This window comes from Panthera uncia, unplaced genomic scaffold, assembly GCF_023721935.1.
Source record: "Panthera uncia isolate 11264 unplaced genomic scaffold, Puncia_PCG_1.0 HiC_scaffold_474, whole genome shotgun sequence".
Classification (NCBI taxonomy): domain Eukaryota; kingdom Metazoa; phylum Chordata; class Mammalia; order Carnivora; family Felidae; genus Panthera; species Panthera uncia.
In genome coordinates, this window is record NW_026059621.1 from 25,153 (window position 1) to 42,194 (window position 17,042).

At 39.2% G+C, this 17,042-nt stretch overlaps 1 protein-coding gene across 1 annotated transcript in view; it reads left to right on the forward strand.

Moving 5' to 3' along the window:
• LOC125918136 (YEATS domain-containing protein 2) overlaps positions 1–14,977 on the forward strand; it is a gene marked incomplete at both ends in the record, with an annotated part of 39,673 nt that extends 24,696 nt beyond the window's left edge. The window contains 5 exons of the mRNA XM_049624182.1: positions 349–507; positions 3,863–4,039; positions 6,971–7,154; positions 14,266–14,394; positions 14,879–14,977. Of these exons, the coding sequence (XP_049480139.1) occupies positions 349–507; positions 3,863–4,039; positions 6,971–7,154; positions 14,266–14,394; positions 14,879–14,977 (748 nt within the window). The remainder of the gene's footprint in view (positions 1–348; positions 508–3,862; positions 4,040–6,970; positions 7,155–14,265; positions 14,395–14,878) is intronic.
• Between the last annotated feature and the right edge of the window lie 2,065 nt (positions 14,978–17,042).

Below are 17,042 nucleotides of genomic sequence, written 5' to 3' on the forward strand. Positions count from 1 at the left end.
TGTCTCCCTCTCTCTCTGCCCCTCCCCCGTTCATGTTCTGTCTCTCTCTGTCCCAAAAATAAATAAAAAACGTTGAAAAAAAAAAATTAAAAAAAAAAAAAAAAAGACTCGGTTGTAAAACTTGAGTTTTTAAGCAGCCTGCTCCACAGCTACTGTGCAGAGTTCTAAAAGTGGGGAGAGCTTTTGGGAGGGACCCTGAGAGCAGAGCTGTTCCTTACAATTATTTTGGCTGAGTTGGAGAATTCAAGGGGGACATTGTAGCTTGTAACATGGGACCTTGTGATTTAAAGGGTCAGGACAAGTCATTTGAACTTAATAATTACTGAGTAGGTCTTTATTTGTTTCTAGGGCACATTTTTAGTTGGTCAGCCATCACCCCAGACATCTGGAAAACAGCTGACTACTGGGTCAATGGTCCAAGGAACGCTGGGAGTCAGCACATCTTCTCCACAAGGGCAACAAACATTAAAAGTCATCTCTGGACAAAAAACCACTTTGTTTACCCAGGTAAATAAACACATACCCCAAATACAAGGTGGTTATGGCATTTATTAAAACTTTTACAGCTTATCCTTTTCCACAAAGAAATTAAGGTTGCCCAAGAAAATGAATAGTAAGGGGCACCTGAGTGGCTCAATCAGTTAGGCATCTGACTTTGGCTCAGGTCATGATCTCCAGCTTGTGGGTTTGAGCCCCATGTCGGGCTCTGTGCTGACAGCTCAGATCCTAGAGCCTGCTTTGGATTCTGTGTCTCTCTTTCTCTCTCTGCCCCTCCCTTGCTTGCACTCTGTCTCTCTCTCTCTGTCTCTCTCAAAAAATAAACATTAAGAAAAAAAAAAGAAAATGATAATAAAACAGTATAGAAAAATAAGAATAAAATCTTGAAATTTGGGAAAATACAAGTAGAATGAGAAGATAAGGCCAGAGTTATTAGATATGCAAACAGCTATGTCCTATATAATTAATAAAATTTGCCAAAGCAAATCAGAAGCATGATCAGTTATAAAATTCAGTTTGTGAGAGGCAAAACAATACCTACATATTTCCTTAGAAGAAACAGAGGTTTTCTTGATACTTCATTCTAAAATGTCTCTGGAGGAACTTCGTGTGGGAGATTCTGAATAGTGTAGTAGGTGATGCCATCCACAGTATCCATGTACAGTTGATCCTTGCACAACAGGGGGTGGGTCAGGGGTGCCAACCTCTCTCACAGTGGAGAATCCTCATATGACTTTTGACTCCCCCCAAACTTAACTATTAATAGCCTTACCAATAACATAGTTGACTAGCACACATTTTGTATGTCATATGTATTATATATTGTATTCTTACAGTAAGCTAGAGAAAAAATGTTACTAAGAAGATCATAAGAGGGCACCTGGTGGCTCTGTTGGTGGAGTGTGTGTTCTGGATCTTGTGGTCATGCGTTCAAGCCCCATGTTGAGAGGTAGAGATTACTTAAAAATTAAAAAAAATTTTTTTAAGTGTTAAACCAGCCCTGCATTCCTGGAATAAGCCCCACTTGTTTGTGACATGTTATCCTCTTTTAATGTATTGCTGGGTTTCATTTGATAAAATTTTGTTTAGAGTTTTTGTAAGGGTTATTGGTCAGTGGTTTTCTTTGTAATTCCTGTCTGGTTTTGATATCACATAAGTGAATGAGTTAGAAACTTTTCCCTCTTAAAAACAAAAAACAAAAACTTTTCTCTCGTTCACTTTTTGTGTAAAAAATTTTATGTAGAATTGGTATTATTTTTTTCTTTAACTAGAATACACCAGTGAAGCCATAATGACCTCAAGTTTTCCTGATTGGGAAGGTTTTTAACTACAATTTCAATTTATTTAGTAGATACAGAACTATTCAGGTTATTTGTTTTACCTTGAGGAAGGTTTGGTAGGTTATATCTGTAAAAAAGGAATTTTTTCTCCATCATATATTTTTCATATTAGTACTGTTTCATTTCTTTGAGTACTAATTTCCCTTTGGTCAGATGCACTTAGTATTTTAAACAGATATGAGGCCCTAAAATTCTTCAGGCAGTTCTTTAAAATCTTAGCTTATTTCTTCCTACCTGCTTATGTTGCAGCTAGTGGAGTGACTTTCTTCCTGTTCTACCACTGCAGAACAATTACTGTTGCTTTTTTTCTTTTTTTAAGTATATTTATTTGGGGGGGTGGTGAGAATGAGTGGGGGAGGGGCAGAAAGAGAATCCCAAGCAGATTCCATGCTATCAGCACAGAGCCTGATGTGGGGCTCAATCTCACAAACTGTGAATTGATGACCTGAGCCAAAGTCAAGAGTCGAGCTTAACTGACTGAGCCACCCAGGCGCACCTGTTGCTTTTTAATAAGGTATTATTTACATAAAATAATGCATAGACCATATGTGTACTGCTCAATGAGTGTTGACCAGTGTACAAACTCATGCAAGCACTATCCCAGTCAAGTTACAAAACATTTGTCACTCTAAAACATACCCTCTTTTTTTTTTTTTTTTTTAAATGAACTATACTATTATGAACATTCTTGTATAGATGTTTTGTACTGTAAAATAGCTAGGTCCTAGGGTAAGTATATGTTAATAAGAAAGTTATAAGGTGGCGCCTGGGTGGCTCAGTCGGTTAATTGTCCGACTTCAGCTCAGGTCATGATCTCGCAGTCTGTGAGTTCAAGCCCTGAGTCAGGCTGTGTGCTGGCAGCTCGGAACCTGGAGCCTGCTTCGGATTCTGTGTCTCCGTCTCTCTCTGCCCCTCCCCTACTCACACTCTGACTCTCTCAAAAATAAATAAAACATTAAAATTTTTTAAAAAATAAGAAAGTTTATAAGAAACTGACAAATGGTTTGCAGAGTGGTTGTACCATTTGACTCTCCCATAAGTAATGTGAGAGAGTTACAGTTGCTGTTCATTCTCACCAATATGGGAGACTGTCATCCTTTTTAATTTTAGCCATTTTTGTATGGCTAAGATTTTTGTATGTATCAGGCTCCAATGGCTACTACTTCTGCATTCTAATCATGGCGCTTCCAGTTACTAACTGTATGACCCTGGTAAAATTACTGAGCTTAAGTTCTTCATCTGCAAAATGGGACTAAAATCTACCCTATAAAGTTTATGAAAAGATTCGTTGACATAAAATACATGAAAGTGTTTTTGCCATTACTGACACACAGTTCTAGGAACTGATAAATGGTATCTGTTTGTGGGGTGTATTAATTTTGGGCAGTAAGCAGTCATTTAGGCCACGGGTCAGTGAACTGTGCCCAAGGCTTCCTATTTTTATGAATAATATTTTACTGGAACACAGCCACACCTGTGTAACAGTAGAGTTGAGGAGTTGAAACAAGGACCATATGGCCTTCAGTGCTATAAATGCTTAATGCCATTTACAGGAAACGTTTGCTGAGCCTTAATTTAACCCACTAAAACTATAATTTGTTAATGGTACTACATTTGTTGAGCAATAATAAAATGCTAAGGTACTAGCCTAGAGCACTTACCCATTTAAATCTGGCCCATATTGTTTAGATTTTCATGTTTAAAGATTACACATATATTTAAGAGCATTTTAGGCTCCATTATTTTGATAACAAATGACCTAGTATCTTTGAAGTCACTATTGCCAAATAGTGACTTGTAAGTGCATTCATTCACTTGTTCTACATTAGAGGTAAAGGAACATTTGTATGTAAAATGTCATAAACTTGAGTGTTTATTGGAAAGGTGCACAAACACCTCCTATGTTTTTGATTAGCAAGACTTTCTTGGATGTGCTTTAATTCTTGGGGCCTGTGTATGTAAGGAATAAATTATGCCTATAAACCAAGGCAACATTATTACTTCAACTGATTTTGTTTCTGCAGGCAGCCCCTGGGGGACAGGCATCACTAATGAAAATATCTGATAGCACACTGAAGTCTGTACCAGCCACTTCACAACTCTCAAAGCCTGGAACCACAATGCTGAGAGTGGCAGGAGGGGTTATCACAACCGCCACTTCCCCAGCTGTGACCCTCTCAGCAAACGGTCCTGCACAGCCGGTGAGAATTAGCACAACAGTAGAAAACCATAATGAAACATAAAAGTATTAAGGTATTTAGCAGGTATGTCAGTGGGCCATATTCTATTTAAAAAAAAAAAAAAAAAATTGGAGTGGGGTGCGCCTGGGTGGCTCAGTTGGTTAAGCATCTGACTTCGGCTCAGGTCCGGATCTCATGGTTTGTGGGTTCCAGCCCCATGTTGAGCTCTGTGCTGACAGCTCAGAGCCTGCAGCCTGCTTCAGATTCTGTGTCTCCTCCTCTCTCTGCTCCTCCTCTGTCTCTCAATAATAAATAAATGTTAAAAAAAATTTTTTTTTAATTGGAGGGGCACCTGGGTGGCTCAGTCGGTTAAGTGTCCAACTCTTGATTGTAGCTCAGGGCATGATCTCGGGGTTCATGAGATCAAGCCCCATGTTGGGCTCTGTGCTGACAGTGCCTGCTTGGGATTCTCTCTCCCTCTCTCTCTCCTCCTGCCCTCCTCATCTCTCTCTCAAACTTTAAAAAAAATTAAAAATTAAAAAAATTAAAAATCAATAAAAAAATTGAAATATAATTCATATGCTATAAAATTTACCATTTTAAAGCATACAGTTCTGTGGTTTTTATTATATTCTCAAGGTTTTGCAACCATCACCACTTTCTATTTTAGAACATTTTTTTAACATTCCTAAAAGAAACTCCATACCCAATAGCAGTCCCTCCTACCCCCAGTACTAGGCAACTACTCTTCATGTCTGGCTTCTTTCTCTTAACAGTATTTTCAAGGTTCATCCAGGTTGTAGCATGTATCAGTATTTTTTTATACCTGAATAGTCGATATCCAGTTTTATGGACATACCACATTTTGTTTACACATTTATTTATTTTTTAATTGTTTATTTATTTTTGAGAGACAGAAAGAGAGTGTGAGCAGGGGAGGGGCCGTGAGAGAGGGAAACACAGAATCTGAAGCAGGCTCCAGGCTCCAAGCTTTCAGCACAGAGCCTGATGTGGGGCTCGAACTCACGAACTGTGAGATCATGACCTGAACTAAAGTCGGATGCTTAACTGACTGAGCCGCCCAGGCGCCCCTTGTTTATGTATTTATTAGTTGAAGGACATTTGGGTGGTTTCTACCTTTTACTTATAATCAGTAATGCTACTATGAACATTTATGTTCAAGTTTTTGTGTAATGATAGGTTTTTGGTTTTTCTGGCTAATTGTAGGAAGGAAATGCTGGATCATATCATAAACTGTGTTTAACACTATGAGAAGCTGCCAGTTTTCTCAGGCAGCTACACCATTTTAGACTCCTACCAGCAATGTATGAGGGCTCCCGTTTTTCTACATACTTGTTGACACTTGTTCTTTTCCTTTTTTTGTTGTTGTATCCATTCTAGTGGGTGTGAAATGGTAATCATTGTGGCTTTGAGTTGCATTTCTCTGATAGCTAATGATAGCATCTTTTAATGTACTTATTGTCCATTTGTGTATCTTCTTTGGAGAAATGTCTATTCAGATTCTTTGCCATTATTATTCTAGATACAAGTCTCTTACCAGATTTACAAAAATTTTCTACCACTCTGTGGTCCATCTTACCACTTCCTTGATGATACTCTGTGAACCACAAAACTTTTTAATTTTGATAAAGTTCAGTGTATTTCTTTTATTGCTTATGCTTTTGGTATCATAGCTAAGAAACTATTGCCAAATCCAAAATCATAAAATTTAAGCCAACATTTTCATCTAAGAGTTTTATAATTTTAGCTCATGTATAGGTCTTTGATCCATTTGGAGTTAATCTTTATATGGTGTGAGGTAAGGGCCAAACTTCATTCTTTTGCATGTAGACAGTCAATTGGCCTACCAACATTTAAAGTCTGTTTCCCTTTTGAATTGTCTTGGCACCCCAGGGACTTTTTTTGAAGCTGATTTTGCTTGCTTTTTAAGGTTCATCTCCTACAACTACCTCTCATGCCTGTTATCACTCTACTTTGCATGTAGTCCCATGAACATAACCATGTTCTTTCATGCCTCTCTTTCTACCTACTATCTTCTGCTAAGAAACATTCATTTCCCCCTTTTCCTGTCTTGAATCTTGAAGATCCCCCTAAAGTGCCATTTTTGTACATGAAGCTTTTCCCAATACTCTCCTCTCCCCATCCCTAGGCAGAAATAGTAATTTTCCTCTCTGTTTTTTTTTTAAAGCATACTTATTTATTCTGAGAGAGAGAGAGCATGGGCAAGGGAGGAGCAGAGAGAGAGGGAGAGAGAATCCCAAGCAGGTTCCATACTATCAGCGCAGAGCCCAATGCAGGACTTGCTCTCATGAACCATGAGATCATGCATGACTTGAGCCAAAATCAAGAGTTGGACTCTTAACCAACTGAGCCACCCAGCATCTCTTTTCCTCTCAGTTTTAATGGTGCCTTGTACCTATGCCTACTATACCATTCGTCAGTCAACCTGTTTTCCTTGAGGGCTTTTCTCTCTGGGCTTTAGGATTTAGCACTGTGCCTGCCATGAAGTAGATGTTGGTTGAATGAATGTGACAAACATTATAGTGAGTTTTTAATAATGCTCATTTTATTCCACTTTTATATTCTGAGATTATGTCCTCCTTTATTTGGTATTGAAATATCCTTTTATAAAGTGATGTAGTAGGTGGTGAGTTTTTTTTTGTTTTGTTTTTTTGTTTTTTAATGTGATAACACAATGATGCCTCCTTGTTTTATAATTTTTTAACTTTGCCTGGTCTGTGAAATCTTTAAAAGTTTAGGAAACACTAAACTAGAGAGGCGCTCTTTTTAAATGCATGGTATTTAATAGGTAGGTAATACAATAGCTAATAGATAACATGTATTGAGTATGCTATCTGCCAGTTACTGTTCTGAGTAAGTTACATTGCTTTCTTCTTAATTTCTATTATTTTCCGCCCTGTGTGTGAGCAGTCAGAAGGAGCAGTTCCCAGTTCATCATCTGCTGTAGGCCCTGTAATGAAAACTTCTGGGCAGCAGCCAGTGTGTGTGAGCCAGGCCCCCGTGGGAACCTGCAAGCCTGCTGCTCCCTCTGTCATCAGTGCCACGTCCCTGGTGCCCACACCAAACACAATCTCTGGAAAAGCCACCGTATCAGGTCAGTTGTATCATAATATTTTTTCTCTCTCCCTTCTTTGCGCTAGAATATTTTGGTCTTAAGCAGTATTTTGTATAAGTTAAAAAAAATTAACCCAGCAACATTTTCCACATAGCTGCTTTTCAGGTAATTTATTTTTCTTTAAAATCTACACAAATGGGGCGCCTGAGTGGCTCATTCGGTTAAGCATTGGACTCTTGATCTCAGCTCAGGTCTTGATCTTAGGGTCGTGAGTTCAATCCCACATTGGGCTCCACACTGGGCATGAAGCCTACTTAAAAAACATAATAATAATAAAATAAAATCTACATGTGGATTTTTAAGTCTGAGCTGGTTTCATGGATTGAATAATAATTTTTAAGTGATATAATAAAACTTTAGCCATCTGGAACTCTGGAGTATTTTAGCTGCTTTCATAATGTAATTTTGTGGAGAACTGAGAGTTTACTCTCCTTAAAGTAACATTATCTTTTTTTTGTTTCATCATCAGTTTTGAATGGAACATGTTACAAAACATTATCCATACTCTTTGCTTTCATAAACAAAGTATATAAATTACCCTTGATGACTCCAAGTCACGATTTTTAACATTAGTTATTATACTGGGTAGTGTTAGAGTGATGTGTATGAGGCCTGGTAAGGTGTATATTTTTTGTGCCAGCACTAAATGGTCCCAGAAGAGTGTGTCTTTTACTTCTTTGGTTAACTTGCAGCATAAATCCTGGAGCCGGGTTGCCTTAGTTAAAATAACTTGCTTCATTTTCCTTGGCTGAAAATCAGGTTGATAATAATACCTACCTCATACAGTTGAGAGAATGAAATGAGTTAATATGTAAATGGTTAGAATGCTGTCTGACATGTAGTAGCTGTTATATAAATAATGGCCGCTATTAGCGTGTTTAATGTTGTGTAGTCCACATTCCTTTTAATTTTAAGATCTGAAAAGCTGTGAAAACCAAAGGTGTTTTTTTGTTTCTTTGTTTGCATAACTAATTTTAGTGTGAAATCTGACCTTCATTGACAGGCTATTTGTACGACTTAAAATGAAAATTTGTGTTTTGCCACAAAAATACTAAGGTGCTTGGATGACACTGTGTGGCCCCACATGCCAGGGGACTGATATAATATACAGCATTGCTTCTCAAACTTGAAAGATCAGTTTTTCTGCTTGTTTTTCTACAATCTAATACAGACAGATACTTCTGTAAAATACTGTAAGAACGTCAGCAGGGGTGCGTGGGTGACATTAGTTAAGCGTCCAACTCTTGGTTTCAGCTCAGGTCATGATCTTGCAGTTTTGTGGGTTTGAGACCCACATTGGGCTCTGAGCTGGCAGAACAGAGCTTGCTTGGGATTCTCTCTCTTTCCTCCTCTGTCTGCCCCTCCCTCCACTTGCGCTGTCTCTCTCTCTTTCTCTCTCTCTCTCTCAAATAAACTTTTTGAAAAAATTATTTTTAAAAATGTCAACAACAATGTCACAATGTTACAGAAGTTTCCAAACACTCTTAGTTTTTGTATTGCCTTGTTGTAGATTGATAAAAGCTTATCAGGTTGCACTGACAGAAAAAACTGTCGCTGAGATATATGTTACACACACACACACACACACACACACACACATTAATACATGCATGCACACACATAACCTTAGTACCCTTGGATAAAAGATTGTGGATGTTGTTCTTATAGCTGTTATTACTACATTCCACACACAACTCCAAACCAAGCCCCTGTATCCTTTTGTTTTTTGGCTAGTTCAAGACCAAAAGATTAAAGCTGGTAGAGTTTCCCATGACTTCCACCTACCTGCCAGTTACCATTGACGAAGTTCTAGTACAGGGAGTGCTGTTCTTTGCTCATAGAATGTTCGCAGGCACCATGTTAAGCCCGGAGTAGAAATTACAGAAATAGAGGGTTGCTATTATGAGAAATAAATGCCCTCCCATTTTCTAATTAAGTATTTTACATGAAATAAATGAAATCTTCCTGCTTTAAGTTCTTATATCCTGGGATGCTGCTGATGAAATTTGCTGTATATAATGTTTTCATAAAGTAATCAAACTATTTTCTGCTGCTCATTAATTTTTTGTGTGGGTGTTGACTCTCTTTACATAACTGAGGTATAATTATTAATTTTTTAGTTCAATTTTTTGTGTACATTATGGACTGTTCTGAACAAGGTCATTATTAGGACTGGAGCAGAGTGAGCAAGGGAGTCAGAGTGATGGGGGCCAAGTCACATAGGGTCTGTGTAGGTCATTTTAAGAACTTTGACTTTCAGGGGAGTCTGGGTGGCTCAGTCAGTTGAGTGTCTGCACTTGATTTCAGCTCAGGTCATGATCCCAGGGTCATGGGATCGAGCCCTGTGTCGGGCTCCGGGCTAAGCATTGGAGCCTGTTTAAGGTTCTCAATCTCTCTGTCTCTCCATCCCTCTGCCCCTCTCCCTTACTAGTGTGCTCTCTCTCTCTCTAAAATTAAACATTAAAAAAAAATTTTTTTTAAATAAAAAGATCTTAAGAACTTTGACTTTTACACCAAGGGAAGCCATTGGAGGGTTTTAAACTAAGGAGTAACATTATCTGCCTTACCTTTCAATAGAATCACTGGCTGCAGCATTTAGACTAAACTGGGGGACACAAGATAGAAGCAGAGAACAGACCAAAAAGTGGACACTAAGAAAGAAAATTCGGTGATGTGTCAGGAGTCCTGGCAACATCAGACTAAAAGGAGTTCCAGAAAGAAAACAGGAAATAGTGGGAAGAAAATGATCCAAGAAATGAAACAGTTTATCTCAGAATTGAAAAGAACAAACTCCCAAGTTCAAAAGACAGTGTCCAACACAATGAATGAAAGGTGCTTCACACAGAGGCACAGTTTGTTCACAAAATCAGAACACCAGGGACAAGGTGAAAGTCTTACAAGTTGTCAGAAGAAGAAGTAGAAAAACTCAGAAATTACATTATCATTGGGCTTCTCAGCAGTACTGGAAGTTGTGATACTGCTTTTCAGAATTCTAGGGGACAATTATTTTCAGTTGAGAATTCTGTAGTCAGGCAGATTGTTATGGAGAGTGAGGGCAGAAATATTTTCTGACAGGCACAGTTCTAAATGTATTTCCTATGTGCCCTGTCTCAAGACATTACTAAAATACATGTTTTTTATCAGAGCGAAGAGGTGTAGACTTAGAAGAAGAAACAGGGTCCGATATAGAAGGAAGGTAAAGGGAAGTCCCAGGGTAATGGTGAAGAATGTTTGCAGTATGACAGCTGTGCAGCAGGCCTAGGAAACAGAGTGGAGCAGATCAGAGCTCTTCAGAAAAGATACCTTTTATAAAAATGGAACCATAAGAGAGATTTGACTGCAGGGAGAATTATGTAAAGGAGCAGCTTATGGCATTTTTGAGGGAAGTGGGAAGACTTAGTAAGATTTTGAAGGAGAGCCAAGCAACTGAAAAAGGAGGAAATGTTAACACCAGAGAACAAAATGGAATCGTTGTATGGTATTCTTTGAATCAGTAGAGAACAGTTCTTGGTGGACAGGGAAAGAGAAGGTTATAAGTGCCTTAAAATGCCCAGATCTACACTAATAATAAGTCAATGTGTAACATCAAAATGTTACATCAAAATTAGTCAAGGCCTGTAGTATACATTTTCTTTTTAAAATACTGAGATATAGGGGCACCTGGGTGGCTCAGTCAGTTGAGCGTCTGACTTTGGCTCAGGCCATGATCTCACAGCTTGTGAGTTCGAGTCCCGTGTCAGGCTCTGTGCTGGCAGCTCAGAGCCTGGAGCCTGCTTCAGATTCTGTGCCTCCCTCTCTTTCTGCCCCAACCCACTCACATTCTGTCTCTTGCAAAAATAAAAAACATTAAAAATAAATAAATAAATAAATAAATAAATAAAATGCCGACATATATATTAAAAAACAGGGCCAAAACGGTTGAAAGTGGATACTGCTAGGGAACTACATGAGGATAGGAAGGTGGAGGAAAGGATGACTATATTTAATTAAAAGCCTTTTCAGCACTTTTTTTACTTTTCAACTGATAAGCATGTAATATTTTGATAAAAATAAGAATTTGAAAAATATGAAAAATCGAGTCATTGTCCTTTTTTTAAATAGTTTGTTTTTTTTAAATAGTTTATTTTTTAATTTATATCCAAGTTAGCATATAGTGCAACAATGATTTCAGGAGTAGATTCCTTAATGCCTTTACCCATTTAGCCCATCCCCCCTTCCTCAACCCCTCCAGCAACCCTCTGTTCTCTATATTTAAGAGTCTCTTATGTTTTTTCCCCCTCCTTGTTTTTATATTATTTTTGCTTTCCTTCCCTTATGTTCATCTGTTCTGTATCTTAAAGTCCTCATATGAATGAAGTCATATGATATTTGTCTTTCTCTGACTAATTTTGCTTAGCATAATATCCTCTAGTTCCATCCACATAGTTGCAAATAGTAAGATTTCATTTTTGACTGCCGAGTAATACTCCATATACCACATCTTTATCCATTCATCCATCGATGGTTTTGGGGGCTCTTTCCATACTTTGGGTATTGTTGATAGTTCTGCTGTAAACATTGGGGTGCATGTGCCCCTTTGAAACAGCATACCTATATCCCTTTGGTAAATACCTGGTAGTGTAATTGCTCGGTCCTAAGGTAGTTCTATTTCTGATTTTTTGAGGAACCTCCATACTGTTTTCCAGAGTGTCCGTACCAGTTTGCATTCCCACCAGCAGTGCAAAAGAGATCCTTTTTCTCCACATCCTCGCCAACATCTGTTGTTGCCTGAGTTGTTAATGTTATCCATTCTGACAGGTGTGAGGTGGTATCTCATTGTGGTTTTGATTTGTATTTCCCTGATGATGAGTGATGTTGAACATTTTTTCATATGTTGGCCATCTGGATGTCTTCTTGGAGAAGTGTCAATTCATGTCTTTAGCCCATTTCTTCACTGGATTATTTGGTTTTTGGGTGTTGAGTTTGATAAGTTCTTTATAGATTTTGATACTAATCCTTTATCTGATATGTCGTTTGCAAATAATTTCTCCTATTCCATCAGTTGCCTTTTAGTTTTGCTGATTGTTTCCTTCACTGTGCAGAAGAAGCTTTTTATTTTGATGAGGTCCCAGTAGTTCATTTTTGTTCTTGTTTCCCTTGCTTCCAGAGACGTGTTGAGTACGAAGTTGTTGCAGCCGAGGTCAAAGAGGTTTTTGCCTGCTTTCTCCTCGAGGATTTTGATGGCTTCCTGTCTTACATTTAGTCTTTCATCCATTTGTAGTTTATTTTTGTGTACGGTGTAAGAAAGTGGTCCAGGTTTGTTCTTCTGCATGTCGCTGTCCAGTTTTCCCAGCACCACTTGCTGAAGAGACTGTCTTTATTCCATTGGATAGTCTTTTCCTGCTTTGTCAAAGATTAGTTGGCCATACATTTGTGGGTCCATTTCTGGGTTGTCTATTCTGTTCCACTGATCTAAGTGTCTGTTTTTGTACATCACTGTTGTTCCTTTTGAGGGTACATCTCGGTATGAACTTACTACCTAGGGGCACCTGGGTGGCTCAGTTAAATGTCCAATTTGGGCTCAGGGCATGATCTCACAGTTGGTGGGATGGAGCCCTGCGTCAGGCTTTATGCTGACAGCATGGAGCCTGCTTGAGATTCCCTGTCTCCCTCTCTCTCTGTTCCTCCCCTCCTTGTGTGTGTGCTCTCCCTCCCTCTCGCTCTTAAAAATAAATAAACATTAAAAAAAAAAACAAAAACAACTTACAATCTGATTTGACATTCATCTGTTCCAAAGAAAGATTTTTATAAGGCTTTTTTTCAGAAAGGTTTTAAGATTATTATTTTCCTTTTACACATACATACCCTCTGCTTTCCAATGTCTTAAAGTATCTTTAGCCTCTAAGCTGTTTTTTTTTTCCTATTGCTGTTTTTAAGTGTGTGACAGCATGTGTTTGTGTTGTGTCTTTTGTGCTGTCTCACAGTAACTGCCTATTGTTTTTACCGGCCTCTGAATGCCTCCAATAGTTGAATAGTGGAAATGGGAATATGGAAGTTTAGCCTAAAAGGAAAGTGGAAGAGGGTGACCCTTTCTAAAATGACAGGTGGAGGGGCACCTGGCTGGCTCAGTTGGTAGAGCATGCGACTCTTGATCTTGGAGTTGTGAGTTTGAGCCCCACATTGGGGGTAGAGTTTACTTAAAAATAATAATAATAGGTGGAGAATGTTTGATGTTTGAAAGATGAGAACTGCACACAAGTAGGAAATTAGAAGGTATGGTGAGTACACAGATAGGAGTATTTGATCTATAAGGATGGTGTGAAGGGGATGCAGATAAACTGGGATGAGCTTAAAATGGACTCTGAATACTTTGAAACTAATTTTGGAAACATTCTCTGGGCAGCCAGGAGCTAGAGAAGGTTTTAAAGTAAGAAAATGACAGTTAACCAAATCAGAAGACAGAATTTTATATTCAGTTTGTACCTGTCACAGCTATATACAAAACACAGAAATTGTCACAGAAAACAAACATGGAAAGAACTGTCTTAAAATGTTAATACTGTTCTCTCTGTGGTTGGGCTTTCGGGGATTTTTTTCTCTTTTTTATTGTTTTATTTATTTATTTCTTTTGAGAGAGAGAGAGAGAGAAAGAAAGAAAGAGGAAGAAAGAGAGAAAGAAAGAGAGAATCCCCAGCAGGCTATATACTACCAGAGCCCAGTGCGGGGCTTGAACTCACAAACTGTGAGATCATGACGTGAGCCGAAATCAAGAGTTGGATGGCCAACCAACTGAGCCATGCAGGCGCCCCTACTTTTTCTCTTTTTTTAATTTTAATTTTTTTAATACTTTTTCATGTTTTCTCTTGTTGATTAGTGTTGCTTTTCCAAAAATTTCTGTTACTTCATGATTGCGGAGCAAAAATAAATCCTCACTGTCACGTCATTGTTTTCATTGTGAAATCTGTCACATCCATTGCTTCCAGCTCTCTGTTTACTGAAGGGGTGGATGTCCTAAGAACTTCCTCCTGTGAGGAAAGGTGAATGCTGAAGAAGGCAGGACTTTCAGAAACATCTGATCTTCAGCTTGGCCTTATCTTCCAACTTATTTTAGGATTGCTAAAGATTCACTCCAGCCAATCCAATCCCCAGCAGGCTGTCCTGACGATCCCCAGCCAGCTCAAGCCACTCAGTGTAAATACATCTGGAGGTGTACAGACCATACTGATGCCTGTGAATAAAGGTAAGTCCTTCACCCACGGGTTTCGGCTGCCACCAGGACTGTTGGCAGGGGCGTCTGGGGGGTGGTTCCCAGGCTCCCCTCCCCATTTGGTCTTCCCTTTAGCCATCAGAGTTGTCCTTGGCATTTTGAACTCTGGGACACCCCCAGATGACCCATCGGCTTCTAAATAACTCCCCATTTCTAAAGTTGAGTAGCCGGGGAACATTTTAAGTGTTCAGGAGAGTTCCAAGCTAATTGGATTTTTATTTTCTTAGTGACAAGCCCCCATTTCCACAGTGGAAGATAATAAAAGCTCAGTTACCCTGGTGCTAATAGTAAACAGCCTACCCTACCTTGTCACATCACTGTATTAATAAGGACCTTTTTAATGTACTGAAATTGTTCTTGTGCCTTTAGTCTAAAATGGGGCCATCACCTGGGAGTTAGGTCATCATTAGAATGATTTCTGTATTTCTTACATCCTCTCCGTTTTTTTCCCTGTTAGTGGTTCAGTCATTTTCTGCCAACAAATCACCTGCCATTCTGCCTGTAGCTTCCCCAAACCCAGTTGTCCCCAGCTCTGCTCCAGCAGCTGTTACAAAAGGTAGGTGTTTCTCATGGTATTTTTGCCCGGAAGTTTCGTGCAAGGCGTTACTGTAATCTGGGTCCCTTCAAGTTTCAGCATCTGTGAATCAGTCCCTTCAGAAATACTTAGAGTATTTTAGAGTAGACCTGACATTGAGGGAAATGCAGAGATGTTTAAAGCAGCATTTCTGTCCTCCAAGAACTTACAATCAGGTTGAACTGAGTTGTAGACAGCAGGCAGTGATTGATAACTCCAGCATAAGTGAGCTGGAAAATGTGAATGTGAAGTGTTTTGGTCTAGGATGTCTGGTCAGGGTTGGTGGGGTGTGGAGTGGGTGTGGAGGTGTAGGACTTTGTGCGGGGCAGGGATTATAACCTAGACTTAAGAAGGGTGAAGCATGTTAAGCTGTGGAGGGGGAAGGGGCGTGCCAGATTGAGGGAGCAGTAGGGTTTGTTTGGGGGAAGTAAACCAATTAGGGGACTCACCTAGGGTGTATCGTTGTAAAGGAGCTTTAGGTGGGGCCAAACTTTGGCAGGCTGGCAAGGGGGACATTTCTGACTACTGAGTAGATTGAGATAGTGCAATGGGTTAGAGCAACACATTTTGAAATCTGTAACATCTGTAATAATGATAGCTACCATGTGTTAAGAGCCTGAAGGATACCAGGAACCTTGCTGGCTACTTTATATATATCACTAATTATCACAGTCCTTCAGGATAGCTATTATGCTCGTATTACAGATGAGGAAAGTGAAGTTTGGAGATAGTAAGTATCTACTTCCCAAATCTTGAAAGTTAAAAAGCAGTGTAGTCAGAATTTGAAGTAGGTCTGCTTCTCAGGCATGCTGGATCTTTCACAGTAGTCTTGAAGAAAGGTGAATTTGTTACTTACAGCATGACCAACTAAAACATGGATTTGCTGATTACAGTCCTTGCCTGTTTTTAAAAAAAGGTTTTTTTTTAACATTATTTATTTTTGAGAGACAGAGCATGAGTGGGGGAGGGGCAGAGAGAAGGAGACACAGAATCCGAAGCAGGATCCAGGCTCTGAGCTGTCAGCACAGAGCCTGATGCGGGGCTCGAACCCACAAACTGTGAGATCATGACCTGAGCCGATGTTGGATGCTCAGCCGACTGAGCCACCCAGACGCCCCTCCCCTGCCTGTTTTTTAAATAAAAGTAATTGGCACCCAACCATTCCCATTTATTTACATATTATTGGTGGATGCTCTGCCACCTCAGAGTTAATCAGTTGCACCCGGGGTCATATGACCCACAGAGCCTAAAATATTTACTGGTTAGTCCTTTATAGGAAAAGTTTGCCAACCTCTGATCAAAAGATTGCTAATAAAAGAATTGGATTAGTCTGGACCAGTAGTTCTCCTCAATAGTAGCTATATTTCATAGGCCTTCCTCATGCAGATTCTGATTCAGTTAAATTTTTTTTTTAGGTTTATTTATTTTGAGAGAGAGAGAGAGAGAGACACCGCAAGTGGGGGAAGGGCAGAGAGAGAGGGAGAGAGAGAATCCCAAGCAGGCTCCATGCTGTCTGCCCAGAGCGCGACATGGGGCTCACACTCAGGAAACTGTGAGATCACGACCTGAGCCGAAACCAAGAGTCAGTCAGATGCTCAAGCGAATGAGCCACCCAGGCACCCCTGACTCAGTTAATTTTGGACTGGGGTCAGGGCATCTGTTTTTATTTTAATTATAAAATTTTGTATATTGAAATGCAAAGATAATTAGCATACCATTTGATGAGTTTTATTATAAACCCATGTAACCCATTTTCCATTCAAGATACAGAAATTTTCATCACCTTGTGCTCCTTCCAGTCAGTTTCCAACCCCTATAGGCAGCCACTGTTCTGATTTCCCTTAGAATAGACTAGAATAGAATAGTGTGTCTGCTTTTTTTTTAACTTTATATGAATGGGAGCACATGCATTCTTCCACGTCTGGTTTTATTTACTCACCATAATATTTTTCAGATTCATATTTATTGTACCTGAATAGTATTCCACACTGTAGGAATACATCATAATTTGTTTATTCTTTCTCCTATTGGTGGACATTAGAGTTGT